Source organism: Sparus aurata, chromosome 13, assembly GCF_900880675.1.
Source record: "Sparus aurata chromosome 13, fSpaAur1.1, whole genome shotgun sequence".
NCBI classification, from domain to species: domain Eukaryota; kingdom Metazoa; phylum Chordata; class Actinopteri; order Spariformes; family Sparidae; genus Sparus; species Sparus aurata.
This window is the reverse complement of record NC_044199.1, coordinates 25,984,980-26,005,226: the sequence shown is the minus strand read 5'-3', so window position 1 is coordinate 26,005,226 and position 20,247 is coordinate 25,984,980. Positions and strand designations below refer to the sequence as shown.

General features: G+C 43.9%; 1 protein-coding gene across 1 annotated transcript; it reads right to left on the bottom strand.

Moving 5' to 3' along the window:
* Positions 1 to 278: 278 nt before the first annotated feature.
* Positions 279 to 20,247, bottom strand: tmprss15 (transmembrane serine protease 15). The gene is made up of 28 exons (XM_030438225.1): positions 20,134 to 20,247; positions 19,713 to 19,833; positions 19,515 to 19,633; positions 12,928 to 12,995; positions 12,618 to 12,766; positions 11,773 to 11,823; positions 10,957 to 11,076; positions 10,248 to 10,347; positions 9,171 to 9,274; positions 8,929 to 9,069; positions 8,658 to 8,807; positions 8,255 to 8,360; positions 7,859 to 8,015; positions 7,636 to 7,771; positions 7,445 to 7,534; positions 7,182 to 7,307; positions 6,926 to 7,069; positions 6,681 to 6,791; positions 4,896 to 5,019; positions 4,598 to 4,693; positions 4,398 to 4,447; positions 4,236 to 4,307; positions 3,990 to 4,134; positions 3,511 to 3,689; positions 2,422 to 2,517; positions 1,475 to 1,614; positions 1,209 to 1,263; positions 279 to 1,067 (listed from the first exon to the last, which is right to left on the bottom strand). Exons 2-28 carry the CDS (start codon positions 19,822 to 19,824, stop codon positions 937 to 939), a joined length of 3,072 nt encoding a protein of 1,023 aa, XP_030294085.1. The 5' UTR covers positions 19,825 to 19,833; positions 20,134 to 20,247; the 3' UTR covers positions 279 to 936.

Below are 20,247 nucleotides of genomic sequence, written 5' to 3'. Positions count from 1 at the left end.
AAACAGGAAAATAACAAACATGCTGCTACAGCTTCACCTACTGGCCAAATGTCACCACATTTGTTATGGTCGCTGAGACATCACACGTCCAACAAATTTGATTGCAATAGCATTATTTTGTTTAGCAGATATCACAGATTTTGTAATGTAAGTATTGTTTGTTTGTGCAGCGAGATAAAGGCAGCTTTAAGCTGTGAATAAAACCTGAAGGTTTGACGGGATTTAAATTTAAAAACAAATATATAGAAATATCCACAAAGGAAATCCACACACTCAAATTAACTTTTAAGATACAGTTTTAAAAGTGTTTAATTCAAAACCATATGGAATATCACAAAATCTGAAAAAAGCACTTCTATTTTGAAATTGGTCCACATGTTATGTGCTGATTTTGATGCGAATTGCTCAAAACCTGTGGGAGGAATAGCAAACAAATTTGAACATAAAAATGTGCAGAAATGCTTTCCAGGCTCAAATCGGTATGGCTCATATGGATACATTTGTTTGGATACACAGAATCGAGGAAAGAGACCTATAATTCAAGACCTATGGAACAAAACATAAAGTCTTTTGTTAGTCTGTAGTGAGAAGAAGAACAGGAAGAAGAAGACGAAGAGGAAGAAGAAGAAGAAGAAGAAGAAAGAGAAATACAATAGTAGAAACATCCCTCTCAGCCTGTTTCCTGTCATATCTCCATCTATCCTATCAATAAAGCCATATAAAGGCCAAAAAAACCCTCATAAAAACAAGAAATGAATACTTGAAAAAAACTATTTCAAAGTATTTCATTCAAAATAAATGACTGAAAAACAATCAAATAACATTTGGTTATTGCTTATTTAGAGTTTCAGGCCTCAACATCAGAGTGTGGGAGCTTTTAAACGTAATCTAAATCAGTTAGAATGATAATTATTTATCAAATATACAGTCAAGGACTCAGAGGAGGGAGATGGAGGAGGAGGAGTTGGAGCGTCTGGCCTCAGCGATCCAGGACGTGAAGGCTGAGACTCGGGCGTAGACTCCAGGTCTCTCAGGACGCCCACAGCCAATCCCAAATGATGTCACACCTGTCAGAAAGCAATCAGAATAAGTTGTTCCCTCTGACCTCATCTGCATCATACTAAGTCATAGTGTGTGTGTGTGTGTGTGTGTGTGTGTTGTGTTTGTGTGTGTGTGTGTGTGTGTGTGTGTGTGTGTTTGTGACTGACCAATGACAGTCCAGTGTCCATCGTCCAGGCACATTAGTGGACCTCCAGAGTCGCCCTGGAACAATTTCAACGTTAAAAATATCATTTTAATAGTGTTGAAGCGAAAGCATCACATTTCCTGTTTATGTTGTTGACTTTTCTACACAGAAATCAGCTGTCAGGACTAAATATGTTCAGGCTGTCTGGGTTCATCTAAAGGGCTGGTCCGGATCAGGGTGGGATGGTTGGTGGACTGTAGAGTCGAGGTGAGTCAGGTGCGTCATTACCTGGCAGGAGTCGATCCCTCCCTCTGCGTATCCAGCACACAGCATGCTGGAGGTGATGTTGTACTCAGGTAACCAATGCTGACACTTATCCTGAGCCACTAGAGGAACCTCAGCCTCCTGGAGGACATCAGGTAAAGAACCTGAAAGAGACAGACGGGGGAGAGAGAGAGAGAGAGACAGGTAATAAGCAACACAGACAGGTGTGTGAGAGATAGAGACATGTGGGAGAAACAGAGACAGAGACAGACAGATAGAGGTCAGCGAGAGAGAGTGAGATGGTTGGAGAGTGGGACGGGTAAGATAGAGAAACAGGTGGAAAGACAGACAGACAGACAGGTGGAGGGAAAATGAGACGTGTGAGAAAGAGAGACAGGTTTGAGAGAGACAGACAGGTGGGAGAGAGAGACAGATGAGAGAGAGAGGCAAGTAGTGAGCAACACAGACAGGTGAGACGGACATAGGCGGAGAGACAGAGAGACATGTGGAGAGTAAGAGAGACAGGTAAAGAGAGATAGGTGTGTGAGAGAAGGACGGATAGTGACTGTCACAGACAGGTGAAAGAGAGACAGCTGAGAGACAGAAAGAGAGACACAAACAAGCAGACCATTGGAGAGAATGAGAGACAGGTTAGAGAGGGACAGACAGGCGAGAGAATGAGAGAGACAAATGAGAGACAGACAGGTGGAGAGAGACAAGTGTAGAGAGAGAGAGAGAGAGAGAGAGAGAGAGGTAAAAAGTGAGACAAACAAGCTAAGAGCTAGACAGAAAGGTGGAAAGACAGACGGACATGCCAGAAAGAGACAGGTAAAGAGAGGCAGACAAGGGAGAGACAGACATACAGGGAGGAGAGAGAAACAGGTAAGAGAGAAACGAGACAGGTAGAGCAGCAGATATAGAGAGAGTCAGGTAAGAGAAATAGAGACAGGGGGAGTCTTGATGTTTCTAACCCTGCTCAGCGAGCCGTCCCCATCCAGCTATGAAACATTTCCTTCCTGCTGTGTATTCCTGACCCTCAGGAGGTAAACACACTGGCTGGACGGTCTCTGTAAAACACAGCACTTCTGTTTAGAATGACCAGATGTTTCATGAAAGTGTCAATCAAATTTAAGAAGTTTATTTATTACAACAAAAGGCCATCAATACTCTGTTGACAAAAGAATATACTGAAAGAACCTCATACGATGTCCAAAGATGTCTGATTTCATTATGAATATGAAGACTAATATTTTACAATCAACAATAGACAGAAGTACTAGTTTCTGTGGCAAAACTACATTCATTATTGCTCTGTACAGTTTGAGAATCGTTTAAAACACTTGAGAGATCATAAGCTCTCTTCCATCAGTCTGCCATGACTCTGAACGCAAAGTCTATGAAGATGATACAAATAACTATACTTCAGAATTTCATGTGGTTGTTCACTATTTTCTTCATTATTGTGTGCAGAGCCAACAAGCCACTTGAAAATTATGACTCTTCACTATCAAAAATCAGTTCTATAAATATTTTGATATTTTTGATTGATGCTGTTATTTAAAATAATAAACCAATCTATAGAAATTCTGTGCTGTTTTTACAGACCTATCATGCTTTAATATGTATTTTGTTTTCTCTTTTCCGTCAAAGTTCTGTATAGATTCTTGTGCATGTAAAAGGTCTTGAAAGTTAAAAATACCTTAAGTCTGTGCCAACAGAAGCTCATCTCTCCCACAGAAAACACTGTTCCTGAAACACCCTGTCAGTTGTCGTGCCTTTAATTGAGTGACTTTGTGACGTCATATTACTTCATCATGTTACACATTGGTGGCCATTATTCACGCTTTATAAAAAAAAGTCATTGTCTGCATTTATTTTAACAATATAGTTTACATGATGTTTTTATTACTTCACACTACACTCACTACAGGAGCAGGTCATTTTTTTTCTGTCAGAAAGCTCCACTGAATGGACTCATATAGTTTTAATTAATTATTAAAAACGAGTTTGTGTAATAAGTGACCAGATGGGAAGATTGTAATTTGTGTGTTGTTACTGACGGGTGAAGTTGACTGGCTGCTCCAGATGCATCAGGGCAATGTCAGCCTGTTTAGTTAGTCTGTTGTAGTGTTTGTTGATGATGATGCGATCGACTTGTCGGGTCTGAACGTCAGCAGAGTTTTCATCAGTTTGAGAGTGAAGACCTGCAACAACTGACCACCAACTGAGGACATTCTTCCTGTGGAACAAAAACATATCTGCCTCATATGTTTCATACAGGTCAACATTTAAAACACGACAGTAGTTTGATAACAGAAACACACTTTTTTTTTTTTTACTTCATATGTAAATATGTTATAAAAATGTAAGACACTTTTAAATATAATGCTTTAGATTTGAAAAATCATACTTCACAATACTACTTATACTAATCATTTGATTTATATGCAGTTTTCTAGACGCGTAACAACTAAATTGTGTAAATTGTGAGTTCTTGCTTTTTAATGCTAAAATAAATTATCTGTCATTATGATCTCACCCATAGATGCAGTGTGCAGCGGTCAGGACCCAATCTCTGCCAATCATTGAGCCTCCACACACATGTTTCCTCCTTAACTGTAGAGACACAGTCCACGGCCACGCCCCCTTTGCAGCATCATACCCGCCCACCACTCTGCCATCACCTGACAGGAACAACAAACACTTAAAACAGTCAGTCTGAAAGAAACAGAATCAGGTCACGGAGAGTTCCTATTCTAACTGAAAACCTTATTCACACTTTTACCTTGACCTGGTATGCTCTCTGCTGATTGGTCAATCTCCCTTCTGACATTAGCGACCTGTCGAACACCACAAGCTAAAACACACAGAGGCGCCGTCAGTCTCTGCATGTAAAACAAAAACAATATTTAAATTACATGAATAAAAGAAGGGTCAGAGTTCTCACGTTGGTTGTCACAGCTCAGAGAAACCACTTCCTCACTTTTGCAGGTTTCACTGTAAAAAACAAAACAACCAGTATTACTCCTCAGACAGAATCAGTTCTTCTGACTGGTTCTAGTTCGACTTCAGTTTCTGCATCTAGCTCTGTTTTTATTTTTTAATGCATGTGTTTCTATATCTGGTTTTGGGTCTGGTCATTGGTACCTGACAATGGTTTCCAGTGTTCCGTTGCTGGTGACTGTGATGGTTGCAAACGGCGAATCCTGGGGCTGAGCTGGCAGCAGTGTGGCCTCCCCGAACCTGTAGAGAGTAAGGAACAAAGACCAGACTCTAAAAATCAACTGCAGAATTTGGACTCTGGATCTATAACTGGATGCCTTTATGTTTCTGTTTCCTACAAGAACCTTAATTTAGTTCAGGCGATCCAAACATTTCAGGTTGTTTGGCTGCTCCAAAAACTCCAAAAACCATTGGGACTAAAATCTTGTAGTGTGAACTTTACCTGTATCCCAGGTACTGACAGGTGGAGAGAGACAGCTGTGAGTTCCAGCTGTCAGCACATACGGTGTGTGGAGAGGAATCAATTTGGATCTGGAGACCACTGGAATTATTCCCCTGCAACTTGACTGAAACACACACAGCCACACCCACAATGTCAATTAGCATGTCAATCAGAATATCACACAGTATCTATTGTTGGGAAAAAATATGACTCTCAAAGGACATTATGTCTCTATACAATAGGAGGTCATACGTGTCTTGTACAGATGTTAAAGTCTGGATAAGGATAGTGATGATTGCTCTATAAGCACCACCCCCTTGCTATGTTATTAAACAGATAACCATGTATGGAAGCACCACCTCCTGAAACTGTAAGATATAATTTGGACATTGGGGAGGACTCAGGAGGATTATCATGGCAACACTCGGTGCAGTCAGACGTGCTGTTATTTTTCTAGTCCAAGTTCTTGTTTTATAAACTATCTCAACATTAGCCATCGGTGTCTCTAGCCCTTTTTAGATAGAAAAGGCGGCACATTTGCTCCAAGGTGAGGACGGCAATGTGCCGGCCTGTCTTTCTAAAACGAAGGCGTAATATTCCTCCTTTTCCAAAAGTCGCCTCTGAAGTAGGCGTAAACATGTGACGTGACGTGAAGCTCGAAGTTGAGCTGTGAACGGTGACAACAAATTTGTCTTCAAAATAAGAGCATTACATTGCACCCTATTGGAGTTTAGAACTGCGAACTTAGCCCGGTGCTTTTAATTTGAAAGTAGCGACCAGTGTTAGCTTGCCGACACAACAACAAGCTAACACAACCAAACAGCTACAGAGACCGAGGAGACGCTAGCATCTCCTGGATCTCAGCGGCTGTCCAGTCGCTCATCTTAATGTCCGCAGATGAAATGATGGACTGACTGCTGTGATCAGCTGTTTCTTGGTTTTAAAACTCCCTGGCTGTGGGTCGCACATCAGCGCAGGTCATCGACACCTCCGCCCACCTCACGCAGAGGCCGGCACGTTGCCACCTCGTTTTTAGATAGCAGGCGAGGCGAAAATAAGTGTACCCTCCGAGGCAGAAAATCGGCGGACCAAAACAGACCCCCAATTTGCCGGCCTATGTCTAAAACTGCGGACCGAGCCACCAAAAGGACGGGCAAATTAGCGGCTTGGTACCCTGTCTAAAAACGGCTTCTGAGTCTTCTTCATGTCTCCTGAATGGTCAAGAGAGCCGAAATTCCACAACATCTATGTGGACACCTGAGAGTCCATCAATTCCACTGACCACACTACCAGTTTGACGCATAGTAAGGTTAGTTTAACATAGACATATATTATGTTTAATTGTCATTTGGCCCTTGACTTATAAAGAGTCAACTGGAAAAAAGCTCTTCAAAATGCAGAGACTTTTCAATTGTTTTCAGAGAAGATGAGAGGGAAAGGATAGAGGAAGGGAGAGCGATGCCATCTGAGAGTGTAGAAAATGCAGCAGCAGTATACAAAGGTGCACGATGCCACCAGAAAACTAAAGAGAAGAATCAATTTTCAGACAATCTGGATAGCATTCAGGGCACTAACCCAACAAGCTCACCCAAGTAAGCTTAGCTTAGCTTTACTTAGCACGGGATAGGAAAGGTTAGGTTATATGTCACATTACTGCTATAATACAATCAAATGTAAAGGAGTGAAATGATGTAATGAGTGCACTGCAGTTTCAAATCAGATGAGAACACTGATGTCTGTGACATCAGAATTGATCATTAGAGAAGCTCCAGCTGATGGTCTCACCACAGTCAGCTTCATCAGAGGCATCGGGACAGTCGACCACACCATTACAATAACCGTCACCATAGATACAACTTCCTGTCTGGCACTGGAACTGACCGACAGCACATGGAGCTATTCACAAACGACATGACACGTCAGTGCAATTATTAATCAATAATTAATAATACTAATAAATCAACTTGTGTTTACTGGCTTTTTTTCTAATAGAAATTATAGTCTCGACAACGTCAACCCTTTGACCTCACCTGGTACACCCAGGTTGAACCCGGTGGTGAAGTTGGCTTTGAACCCTCGGCCATATTGGGAGTCATCCGTAAAGAACCAGACCGCCATCTGATTGGTTGTTGAGAACACATCTTGGGCGGTGCCATCACTACCAGTGAGGACAGCTGAGAACAAAGCAAGTTAAAACCTGAAGCAGAATAAACTGGAATAAAGTCAGCGTTCACACATATAGTGAGAATGAAGCTGAAATGGATTCTGGGTGAATCCCATCCTCACCCAGTAGGGGAGAGTTTGCCTCCGCCCCATCCCGCACCTCTACGACGTCATATACCGTTTCAATGTCAAAGTCCACGAAGTGGAGCTGGATGTTCTGACCCTCGTTGGCATGGAGAATCCACAGACCTGGGTATTTACAGAAACACCACACAGGTTACAGGTGAGTGTGAAACTTCAGGTAAACTTGTACAGGTATGAGTAAAATATAAGTACAAGTGTAGAACTAAAAGTTGAATTGAGCCTGTCCAGACAGGTGTACTCACACTTAGACTCGTCCCCATAGGAATGTGGGTAATTTGGGGAGGTGAAGGTGGAGTTTGTCTCCCAGAGATTAAAGGGTCCTCCACAGTCAGCTGGACCAATAAGAGCAGAGAGAGCAGAGTCAGACTCTGTCTAACTGTAAAAAAAGGCATGGTCTGTGTTGCCTAGTATAAGGGCGTGGTCTGTGAGTTACCTGGTATGATTGTAGGAGGCGGTACATTGGTTGGTTCAGGGGGGGCGGGGCCACATGGACCAGAAGTCAGTGTGATGTCATCCAGAGCAATTTCATCCATAAACAGCCCTCCTTTCTTCAGAGCTTCAAACACCACCTGCAGAGGTCAGAGGTCACACTGAACAGCTGACACATTACACATACTGCTGATCAGTTTGTGGACTTCCTGTGTGATGTCACTGACCATGACCTCTGTCTTCAGGTAGAGGGTCACCTGGCCGTAGTTCCAGTTGTCACCATAGTTACCATCTTTCTGGAACACCACGATACCTGCAGTTGATTGAGACGGTTGGAGCAGCAGGACGTTGAGACGGTGGACGTTCTCTCCAAACATGTGATACCTATGAACAGCCAGGTTACTTCCTGTTTACGTATTTATTCACTCGCAGGTTCATTTGTCTTTTTCTCATCTTATTATCTTTATAATGTCTGGATTGTTTGCATGTATATTTGTTTACTCCCCGGTTGTCTTCATGCTTATCTGTTTATTTTCCACTGGTTTACATGGCTATTTGTTTATTTTCTGGTCGTTTACATGATAATTTGATCATATGCTTATTTTTTTATTGCTTATGTTTACCAGAAGCTCAGACACTTGGGCTCTGTGGTCGGAGTAAGAGGAAGGCTGTTGATCCTGAAACTCTTCGGGAATTGCCCAGGACTCACAGGTGTGGTGATGTAGAAACCTGACAGAGACACACAAAAACTAATCAATGCTACTGAGTATAATACCCAATACTACTGATATTATTACAACAACAATAACAAGAACAACAATTTCAACATGAACAATGATCATATCCTTACAGAATTTTTAAAAACTTTTCCTTCTTAATTTTATATTCAATTTTCTACTTCACTACTTACTGTATATAATTACGTTGTGTCTTGTCTTTGTGTCTTTAATGTTCTTGTTGTTATTTCTGTTTTGTGCAGTTTTGACTTTACTATGACTTTAGTTATCAGTATAATGTTAAACCCACCTAAGCTGTTGCCCAGCGTGTGATCGACACTCGGGCCGGTCAGTGGAGGAAACGTGGAGCCCCTGACTCGCTCCCAGTCTCCATCGTCGTCCTGTGTCTGCCTCCAGAAACACATACCCTGCTCAAAGTTACATGTCACCTTCTGCTCGTCTGAACACATACACACACACACACACACACACACACACACACACAGAGGTCAGGTACAGTAACACACTGACTACAGTTTTATACTTACTGTTTGAGGTGTAGTAAAGACCTGAGACCTTACCTGAGAGGTTGGAGGTGTTAGCAGCCCTGTAGGTGGCGCTGAACCCTGAGTGAATGCTGATGTCATCATATATAAATTCTACGGTTGATTGGTTGGTCAGCAGCCACACAATCCAGGAAGGTGCGGTGGGGGTGATCTGAGCTGTACAGCATATTAAAATGTGAGTTAATGAATCTGCTACACCTTAGATCTGTTACAACATTGACTGTGTGTGTGTATGTGTGTGTCTGTCTGAGGTTTACCTATGAGGGTTTTGTCTTCTCCAACCCCTTCATAAAATCTCAGAATGTCTTGGTTGCCTGCTGCAAACTTGACGTGGATCTCAACAAAAAGTCCTTGATGGACCCTAAAAACAACATAGATACGTTTATGAGAAAATATTCTGTTTAAACTTCCTGTTCTAATTGTGAAAGTCTCCCTGCTGTCAAGACTGGAAGATTCTCACACAATTTGATCACAGCAGAATCTGGTGGACATGAGAGGAAGTGCAGCAGTGTGTCTGCATTTGTATGTATTGATGTAATGTAATTGTAAGTACATTTACTCAACTGCTGTACTTATTACAATTTTGACGTAATTGTACTTGACTTGAGTAGTGCCATTTTTCACTACTTCAACTCCACGCCATTGTAGAGGCAAATATTGTACCTTTTACTCCACTATATTTATTTTAACTTAACTTACTAGTTAATTTTCAGATTACATGCCAAAGTGATGCATTTCTGAGTAATATTTTTGACTGGCAATGGGATTTAATCAATAATCAGAAACGGCTTAATATCAGATCCAATAATCAGTCAGTGTGATAATCTGCCGACCCATAGTATTCAGTATATGCATAAATGCGAATATATGTATGATTTACTTTCACTTGTACTATTCAATTCATTACCAGTAGATTACTTTTCATACTTGGGTACATTTGACATGAAGCACTTTTAAGACTTTCACTAAAATACTACTCATATGGGTGACTTTCACTTTTACCAAAGTAAGAGCAGCTTCAGTAACAGACTCATTCAACCCCGCTGCCTAAAGGAACGGCACAGGAAATTCTCAGATTTTATAACACACACTGCATTACACACAAATAATGCACTTCAGATTATTTTTACTGTAAATACCGAAGCTTATCCTCAAGCACCTATGTTCCACTTATCTATATTTTAACGCAATATCTTCACTTTTATGACTTTGGGTATTTTTTACAAAACTGTGTGTGTGTGTGAGAGAGAGAGAGAGGGTGTGTGTGTGTGTGTGTGTGTGTGTGTGTGTGTGTGTGTGTGCGCACATCCTTGCATGCGTGTGTGTGTGTATACCTTATGATCCAGCGACAGTTTCTGCTGCTGCTCTCTGAGGTGCCTGATGAATTGAACGAACCGCTGGGACCCCTCAGCACGAACTGTCCATCGCATGTTGCTATTGAGATCATGATGATGTCACAGTAAGTTAGACAACAATTGAGGACAAATCCATTATTATCAGCTGCAAATTCCCCTTATGTCAGTTAAACTGTAACCTGATGCTCCTGTAAGTGTTTGGATGTGGCCACCTAGTGAGGGTAGTTCCAAAACTATAGGGAGGGCAGCATTACCGCTAACTGCTGCTCACTATACTCTGTGCTATAGCTATCTTCGGCTTTATTGACTAGCAGCCAAGTCCCCCAACAAAGAGGGCCAGGCTTTAAAGACAGTTTTTGTACAAAAACTTTACAATGTCAAATGATGTACTGGGGCCCAAAGGCCTTTTTTTCATAAGCTAACAGTGCCATAACCCAGAGAAATGACTTGTTTGACTGTCATAATTTTGTACCTTTTGAGGTACAAAGTGGTATTATGAGACAGGACAATCTGGAGGTAACTTGTTAGCATGCTAACTTCAGTCAACATCTCTGCAACACAATACATAGACATCTTTGACATAATGTCATCACTGTTGTGTCTTAACATTTGGTTGACAATGTTTATTTTTGGACAAAAAATTTGCCCAAGTCTTACATAATGCCCCTTCATTATGAACACGACTGACCACAGGTAGCAGCGTCTTCATCAGAAGCATCGGGACAGTCATCGACTCCGTCACACAACTTGCTCCTCAAAACACACCTCGATCCATCAGCACATTTCTTCTCATAAGACTTACACGTTACTGTGGACACAAAGTGAGAATGGGACAAACATGACAGACTTCTTCACAACTAATAAAGTGGAGCATCTAGTTTAACCTGATGTCTTTTGGTGTATCTCGCTTTAGATCACCTTTACCTTATATTTTGATGCTCCTCACTTTTTTAGACTTCACCTTGACCCTGCATAGCATGAATCCCTCCCACCCCCAATAAAAAACAAATGCACTTGTAAGTTCTTACCCTTAGCACTTAAATCATAGCACATTATGTACTTAAGGTATCCTTGATAAATAGCAGCAACCATACTCAGATGAGGGCTTGAAAATTGTTTCTATTTTTTTCATTCTTACTTTATCAATGGTGATATGTTTTGGTTTCTGGTTTGTGACAAATGTACTAATTGTATGTTGCTTTGGGCAAAAGCATCTGCTAAATCCCCTAAATGTAAATGTAAATGTAAATGTAAATGTAAAGCTGAACTTTAGACAATAAACGTATTTAAATTAAAAATTGACTGTAACTCTACATGTGAGAAGATCAACTGTAAAATCTAGATCAAAACATCAACGATAGTTACATCTGCTTCTGATAATTCTGATGTTGGTTGGCAGAAGAAGCTCTTTAAATAGCAGACATTTGATAGAGACATACAGAGTTTGTATTGTGGATATAAATATGATAATATATTAAAAAAAAAATAGAGAGAGTCTTCTCACGGGCTGTAGTTGTGGCAGTTGTCGGTGCAGCTGTTGTCTGGTCTTTTTTCTCTGCAGGAATGAAGAAAAATATTCTGATATTTAGTTTCTGCTGTTTTCAGTTTTGGCTGTTTCATGCAAATATAAACTGGCTTGCCTATAAGTGAGACATCATGTGACATTAAAGGTCATATTGATTACATTTTTATGTAGACAAATCATTTATATACATAAATATAATAAAAATGCAGCAAAAGTATCTGTTTTTCTTAAAAACGTTATTATGATCGTTAAATAATCATTTTAAAATGTTTTTTCAGGTCTAAAATGTTTGTTTTGTTTATCTCTGTAAGAATTCTGACATTTGGTTCGAGCTTTTAACAAGGTTTGTAAGCCAGTAGTATAAGATTGTTGGTATCATGTGGTATCTGTGTTTCTTCAATTATCAACAGTCTTGGTAGTTGCCAGTTTGCAGGTAAAAAAAAAAAAACAACAAGATTTGAAAAAGACATTATTTGCACCCTTGATAAAATGGGTGAGCATATGCACCCATTTCAGATGTGGTGCATGCTAACGCTTTCGGCTCGGCAGCTACAGGGACGATTTTGGCTTTTAAAGGGTGTAAAAAACATCTTTTCATATCAGTTTGCTTCCTGAAATTTGGATTAGGTCTGACAAGCTGTATGGAGCCTCCATCTACTTCAGTTGTTCAGGAAAATGTTGCGACTCTGTTTCACTCTGAAGCTCCATCAGCATGAGGGTGAGTAGATGAAGACTGAATTTTTCATTTTTGGGTGAACTGTTCCTTTAAAATGAACTGAATAAGAATCAGAATTTAAAAGACATCTGTGATCTCAGAGCGTCACCTGTGATCTGAATAGTGAATGTGCTGATCACCAATCCCGTGTTCCCGGCCTCATTAATCCCCGTCACCAGCTGCCGCTCCGCCTCTTCTGCATCGATTGGCTGATTGAACCAGAGGTCAAAGTTGACCGCCACACGCATTGTAGCCGGACTAAGAAAAAACACACATCAATAAAGATTCGATAATAAATACCTTTGGCAGAGTCTATTCCTGATTAATCAGTTAATCAACCAGCCACTTACTAATACTGCTGCCAACAGCTGCTGATTAGTATATTGATCAGTTATGGTGTGATTGATCAGAAATCTGACCTGAAGTATAAAACCTGACTGGTCCTGTAGAGAAGCCTCAGCTCGGTGAGACTGTATGCCTCAGATATCTGTCGGACAATCAGAGGGCAGACTGTGATCAGGTGACTTTACAGAGAAACCTACAGACACTGTGACACTGTGAAGTTTATATTGAGAGCCAGAGTCACGCCCACCCAGTTGTCAAAAAACTGTACAGTAGTGAATGTCGATCCCACTTGTATTGTGCCATGAATCACACATATGCTTGGCTCAGAAAAAGTGCTAAAAAAGATGAAAATCATATGTAAGAGGAGAGTTGGTCAGTTCTGTGAGCTGCTAATATACAGGAGCAGCTCTACAGTGTTTAAAGTTACAGGTTTTGGTTCAATGAGATGACGTCACTAACGGAACTGTTGGCTATGTAGTCTTTATAATTATGTATTTTCAAAGTCTTATATTTCATTATTTTTATGACAAACTGCAACTTTGTTAAATTGGAAAATGATCTTTTGAATTGACAAACATTATATGTGTGATTCACTAGCAAGGACCACACCATCAACGAGATGCGTTTAAGGATTTATTAGTGACAAAGGAAAACGAAGTGTCGAAGATCTTGGTTCTTTTGAGTTCTTCGAGTGCGTTGTGGGGATTCTTGTAGAGAATCCGCCGCCGCTCCCGGGCAGCGACGGACCCCCTCCTGGACCTACGAAGGAGAGGAGAGAAAGAAGAAACAGACAGAGAGAAATGGGGTGGGGGGGAGGGGTGCAGAATACGAGAGCGAAGCAGATGAGAGGGTCAGGTGGTTATTTATAGAAATGCGGAAGTTGGCGCTGTTGAGGTGTGGTCCTGCTCCTGAAACTTCGCCAATTAAGCTTCAATTCACTAGCAAGGACCACACCATCAACGAGATGCGTTTAAGGATTTATTAGTGACAAAGGAAAACGAAGTGTCGAAGATCTTGGTTCTTTTGAGTTCTTCGAGTGCGTTGTGGGGATTCTTGTAGAGAATCCGCCGCCGCTCCCGGGCAGCGACGGACCCCCAAAAACCTCCAATTACTTGAGAAGAGATTGAGCGGATCTGAGATCTTTGAGATCTGAACAGATGTAACGGTGGTACGTTTGGGAGGACCAGCGGCCTATGAGATGTATGAAGTGTTCTGGGAAGCCATTACGGGAGGCTGAAGTGGCAGCTCCGATTCTGAAGGAGTGCCCAGAGTAGTTGTCGGGCAAAATACCAGACAATGAGAGCACCCGGCGAAAGTGATGGTGGAACCAGAATCGAGTAGCCACTTGGCTGGATTCGGAGATGAAAAGAGGATCTGTCGTTGTTGTGAGATTTACGGAATTGCAAGAAATTTGCGAGGGTTTCGAAGGGATTCAGTGGTGATTGGACCTTGAAGAAGAAGACGGGTGTAGGCGGACCAAATTGATTGGTTTTGATTTGCTTTAAGTGGAACACCATAGTGTCGTCTGAAAAGCGAGACAAGTCAGAAATGCAAGCATGACGGCTTGAGTCGAAGTGAATGGTTGAGGAGGTGAATTCGGAGCATCTGAGGAAGCCAAAAGGCAAGCAAGAACATGGCTTCCAGGGTTTGGGCGACTTGAGGAGTGCCGTACCCGGAACGGATTGTGTGGAGGCAGATTAACGGCAAGTTGGCATTAAGAGGAAGACGGCGAGGGCTTAACGAACTGTTAACGAACAGCCGGTTATTGTCTTGGAAAGAAGCTGATACCGCTAAGGTAAGCTTGGTGGTGCGTGATTTGTCATGAGGAATGGGCGTAAGTACTGAAAGAAGTCGTGGTGATGAGATCGAATGACGGAAAGGTTGTGTTGTATTGGTCGTGAAAGTAATGGAAGCTTTCCAAGCTGTCCAGTAGGAAGAGAGGGTCGAGGGTGATAGGCTGTTGATGGTGGAGCTCTGGTAGTCGCTTATCAGGGGTATAAGCACAGGATTTACGAGTTGAATGTCGAAGCCCAACTGGCGTAGGGAAGGTATCTGCGTGAGGTGCCAAGCTTCTGAACTTCTGGCATTCATTAGCGAGCTTCGGGGGGCGATTCTGCCACAAGCCATCTTCCTTTGTAGAAACCCCCAAAACCGGCCTAAGGAGCAGCATCGCTGTACAGATGGATGTCATGTGGGTTAGTTGGTTGGTCATCGTAAAAGAAAGTGATTCCGTTCCAATTGGTGATAGGGTTGAGTCACGGACAGATTTCAGCAAGGCTCGAGCTATCCAGGGAGATGGAGGTCAAGAGTGATGGGACGGAAGGGACAGAAGTTGACGTTTGGTGCGGCGCTGGGCGCAGAAGAAGGTTCGGCTGAGCTTTCCGACCGGGAATGAAGTCTAAAACTTGTTAGTGTCAAGACTGATTCCGAGAAACTCAAGGGATGTGGAGGGGCCCTCTGTTTTCTCTGCGACGATGGGACCCCGAGGTTGGAGAAGACTGAAGTCAGGGTAATCAGGCCGGAAGCGGCTGGCGATGTGGTGGGGGGGAAATTGTTAGACTGGATCCAGCTGAGGGCTTCAGGTGGGGTGTCCAAGAGTTTAGGCTGCTTTGCGACCAAAGGTGAGCCTAACGGCGAAGTAATATATACCACGCCAATGGATGCTGAAGAAACGGCAGAAGTCGGGGTGAATAGGGAGGACTTTAAGAGCACTGGTCTGTTCCTGGACCTTCCTTAACTTCCTTAGCGAGCGTGCGGTCAACTGAATCTGGCTCGGTTATGGTCGACTGAAGATTTTTGATTTCAAAAGAGATAGATGATTGTGTGGAGTCCTGGGTGAAGACCTTCTTCAAGTCCTTTATGAGAAACTAGCTTTGGCGAGGTAGGTTGTACAGGCATTCGGGGTGGGCGTGGCCCCCGCTGCAGAAGGAGTAAACGTGGAGGAAGCGGCACTGGGACACGGTGCATCCGGTACTGTTGAAGCCGTTGCAAATCGAACAACCTCCTTGGTGCATGACGGGCCTGCCTTTCTTATATACGCCGTTGATTACGGGAAGATGATAGAAGGGGTAGATGACATCTGTTCTGGAGGTATGGGTGCTGGTGGAGCTGCCGACAACACGCGAGAGAAGGCTGAAGCTCTCGTTTGGTTTTTTGTGCGGCCCAGTGTGGGTAGCTGTGTATAAAGTGAAATTAGTGGTTGCCTGTTGAGGGGGAAGAACGGGTGCCGGCATCCCGGTGCTGACGACCCCAGCCGACATGAGCTGCTGGGACTGATGGAGCTGGGAGATGGAAGCTCCCTGCATCCCGGCATAGGGTGCTGGCACCCGGTGCCAGGAGCCCCGGTTGAAGCGAGGTGCTGTGGTTGCTGGAATTAGGTGGCAGAGGGCACTGGCATCTTGGTGCCAGGAGACTTGGTTGAAGCGAGGTGCTGTTGTTGATGGAAACAGGAAGCAGAGGGCGCTGGCATCCCGGTGCCAGGAGCCCTGGTTGAAGCAATCTGCTGTGGTTGCTGGAAATAGGCGCCAGAGGGCGCTGGCATCTCGGTGCCAGGAGCCCCGGTTGAAGCGAGCAGCTGTGGTTGCTTGAAACGGGAAGCAGGGGGTGCTGGCATCTCGGTGCCAGGAGCCCCAGTTGAAGCGAGCTGCTGTGGTTGCTTGAAACGGGAAGCAGGGGGTGCTGACATCTCGGTGCCGGGAGCCCCGGTTGATCAAGCTGCTGTGGTTGCTTGAAATGGGAAGCAGGGGGTGCTGTCATCTCGGTGCTGGGAGCCCCGGTTGATCAAGCTGCTGTGGTTGCTTGAAACGGGAAGCAGGGGGGCGCTGGCATCTCGGTGCCAGGAGCCCCGGTTGAAGCGAGCTGCTGTGGTTGCTGGAAACAGGAAGCAGAGGGCTCTGGCATCTCGGTGCCAGGATCAGAATCAGAATCAGAATCCTTTAATGTCCCGCAGACGGGGGAATTTGTTTCTCGCAGCAGCAGAATATTACGAGAATAGAGCAATAGCAAAATAGATAATAGAATAGACACTATAATTAAAAAGGGGAAGAAAATGGAATCGAATCGACGTATATACATATTTACATGATGTAGTGCAAGAATGGACAGTAATTTTTAATATACAGACCGGAGCGGTTGAAGCGAGCTGCTGTGGTTGCTGGAAACAGGAAGCAGACGGCGCTGGCGTCTCGGTGCCAGGAGCCCCGGTTGAAGCGAGCTGCTGTGGTTGCTCGAAACAGGAGCAGAGGGCGCTGGCATCTCGGTGCCAGGGTCAAAATCTGAATCAGAATCCTTTAATGTCCCGCAGACGGGGAAATTTGTTGTCGCGGCAGAATATTACGAGAACAGCGCAATAGCAAAATAGACAATAGAATAGACACTATAATTAAAAGGGGGAGAAAATAGCATCGAAGTACATATTTACATGATGTAGTGCAAGAATTGACAGTAATTTTTTATATACAGACCGGAGCCCCGGTTGAAGCGAGCTGCTGTGGTTGCTGGAACAGGAAGCAGAGGGCACTGGCGTCTCAGTGCCAGGGGCCCCAGTTGAAGCGAGCTGCTGTGGTTGCTGGAAACAGGAAGCAGGGGGCGCTGGCATCTCGGTGCCAGGAGCCCCGGTTGAAGCGAGCTGCTGTGGTTGCTGGACACAGGAAGCAGAGGGCGCTGGCATCCCGGTGCCAAGAGCCTCCGCTGAAACAGGCTGCTGTGGTTGTTAGCAGTGGGCTGTAGGGGGCACTGGCATCCCTGTGCCAGGAGCCTCCGCAAAGTTTAGCTGCAGTGATGGCCGGAACTGGATGGCGGTGGGCACTGTGGCGTTTGCCCTTGAGGTTGTAGGTTGCTGTAGCTGATGATGATAATCCTGATAGAAGTTGGAGGGTCCTGGAATCTATCTGGGCGCTCCCTCTGGAGTGTAGTGATGCGAGAAGTGGTGGCGGAAACTCTGGAGTTGTTTGATCTGGCAGAGGATCTCTGTCTCTGCTTTTGCTGCTGCTCTTTGTTTTCTTTGGGCTTTGTCATTTGATTATACTGTCCCTTTAACAAGAGCGTAGACGTCACTGCCTGTAGGGCTGTGTGTGATGACGTCACCTGGAAGCGATCTGGTGTTAACGGAACGAACAGCCATCAGTTTATTTATTTATTTTTCGAAGATTGGCTGTTGTGGTGGCTAGAACTGGATGGCAGTGGGCACCATGACGTTGCCCTAGATGTTGTAGGTTGCTAGTGTCGATGATGAAAATCCTGATGGGGATTGGAGGGTCCTGAAATCCATCTGGGCACTCCCTTTGGAGTGGAGTGATGACGAGAGGTGGTAGCAGAAACTCTAGAGTCATTTGATCTGGCTGAGGATCTCTGTCTCCACTTTTGCTGCTGCACTTTCTGTTGTCTATGAGCTTTCTGCTGTCTTTGGGCTGTAGTATTTAATTGTACTGTCCCTTTTACAGGAGCGTCGACGTCGCGGTGTGTTGCGTGCGCGTGATGACGTCACCCGGAAGAGAGCTGGTGTTGACGGAAGAAGCACACATGCGTGTGGAGAAAGTTTGGCTTTATAGTCCATTCGGTTAAACAGAATTCATTTGTCGTTTAAAGTTTTCTGGGGAGCGGCTACTGTCCAATCGGTGACTGTAGAAGATGAAAGCCGGTCGGGGGGAACTCACCGGAGCGTGGAGACGTTGTGACCGGCGAGTTGTTCGGCCAGTGTTGGCGGAACGATGGCGGGAGGCTTCGCTTCTTGGAGGTGAAGGAGTCGGCGAACTGTGGCGAACTGCAGCGACGGTGACTTTCTGTTCCGGAAATTCCTCGTCCTCTCTTTGCTGCGGAAGGAGGTGGACTGGGAGACACGGGAGAGTCGTCGGGCGAACTATGATAATCTTGGATGTTGAGGAGAGATGAACCAGGCGGGAGACGAACCATGGATGAGACGAAGTTGGTGCTCTTCGGACCCGCTCGCGTCCTAGCCGGCTGTTGGGCCACTGGAATCGGGTCCTCGGGTACGGAGGTGACGGGAGAGTAGTCGGCTTCAGATGAATGGTGATCCTCATCTCGTCTGAAAGATTGTCCGACGGGAATAGTGATACGAAGTCCATGATGAGGTGAGTAGAGCCTGATGTTGCTCGTACAAAAGTTTGGATGTGCTCGGGCGAGGCGATGTCGCGTGATCTCGTTTCTGGGTGCGAGAGCGCAGAATACGAGAGCGAAGAAGATGAGAGGGTCAGGTGGTTATTTATAGAAATGCGGAAGTTGGCGCTGTTGAGGTGTGGTCCTGCTCCTGAAACTTCGCCAATTAAGCTTCAATTCATGGCACAACTCAACTGGGATCAAACAATCATTTGTCTCTCTTCATTCACTGCCATACAAAGTTTTTTTTTATGAAATAAGGTCCCATGGGGCAAACCAGAGAGACATGACTTCAGCTCTCTATTGTCTAAACTTGGTGTACTTTACAGCTTCCGTATTTTGAAGACTTTTAATAAACACAACAGACTATAAATATCTGAACAGTGTGTACATCAATGAATATATTTCTGTAAAATGAAACAACACACTGATACAATTATCAATACCTCTGAGCCCTTTTCTCTGCTGTTTTTCATAATGAAGGCTGTAACCAGTTGCTTAAGGTTACAACTACCTGTTATTTTGAAATAAAAGCCTGTGATCTCACCCGGTTTTCAATGTCGAAGGCTAAAGATTTAAACTGCAGACTGGTGGAGTTTTTCAGCTCTTGAGAGAAAGGAGCTACGATCTCCATCTGACCACTCAGCACTGTGGGCTCGACAGGATCTAGGCACACCAACAATAAAAACATATGGATCAATCACATCTGCTGACACCTGATCAGTTTATTAGAACTGTGTGTTACCTTTAGGCTGAATGCTGAGCCATGACACTACACTCAGTGAGACACACAAGATCAGAAGAAGAGCCGTCACGATGGTGAGGAGTAACTCCAGAGATGACAGTTTTCGAATCATACTGACAAGCTGCAACACAGAATCAATCAATATGCCAATCGATAAATCAGCCCATGATCCATAAACCTTTAAAGATAATTTATTTAGGTGTGAGCAGAACGAGAACAATCATAAAAATCTGCCTCACTTTTAGTACGAGCAGCTGACTGTATATAAAATACTCTAAATGTTCACCCTGAGCTAGAATTATAATTGTACACATCACTTTCACAAACAAACATAATCTGACCTTCATGAATGTTGAGTGTTACCTCTCTTAAATTGTGAAAGGTAACTTCAGCTTCTACTTCGTGTCAGAAACTGACTCACCTGTTTGAGTTTACCCGCTGCAGGACTTCAGAGCAGCTACTCTGTCTCTTTTCTGCCTCACCTGTTTACTTCACAAACTGACTGTTTGTCCTCTTGGACTCTTAATCTGCTCAC

Bases quoted from the DNA above. Each gene is read 5' to 3' on its own strand.
- tmprss15 (XM_030438225.1), bottom strand. From the start codon at position 19,824: ATGATTCGAAAACTGTCATCTCTGGAGTTACTCCTCACCATCGTGACG. The intron at 7,535-7,635 runs GTAACTCACAGA...TTATTGGTCCAG, and splicing joins GCCTCCTACAATCATACCAG to CTGACTGTGGAGGACCCTTT. The intron at 2,518-3,510 runs GTCAGTAACAAC...TGTGTTTTACAG, and splicing joins GCAGCCAGTCAACTTCACCC to AGACCGTCCAGCCAGTGTGT.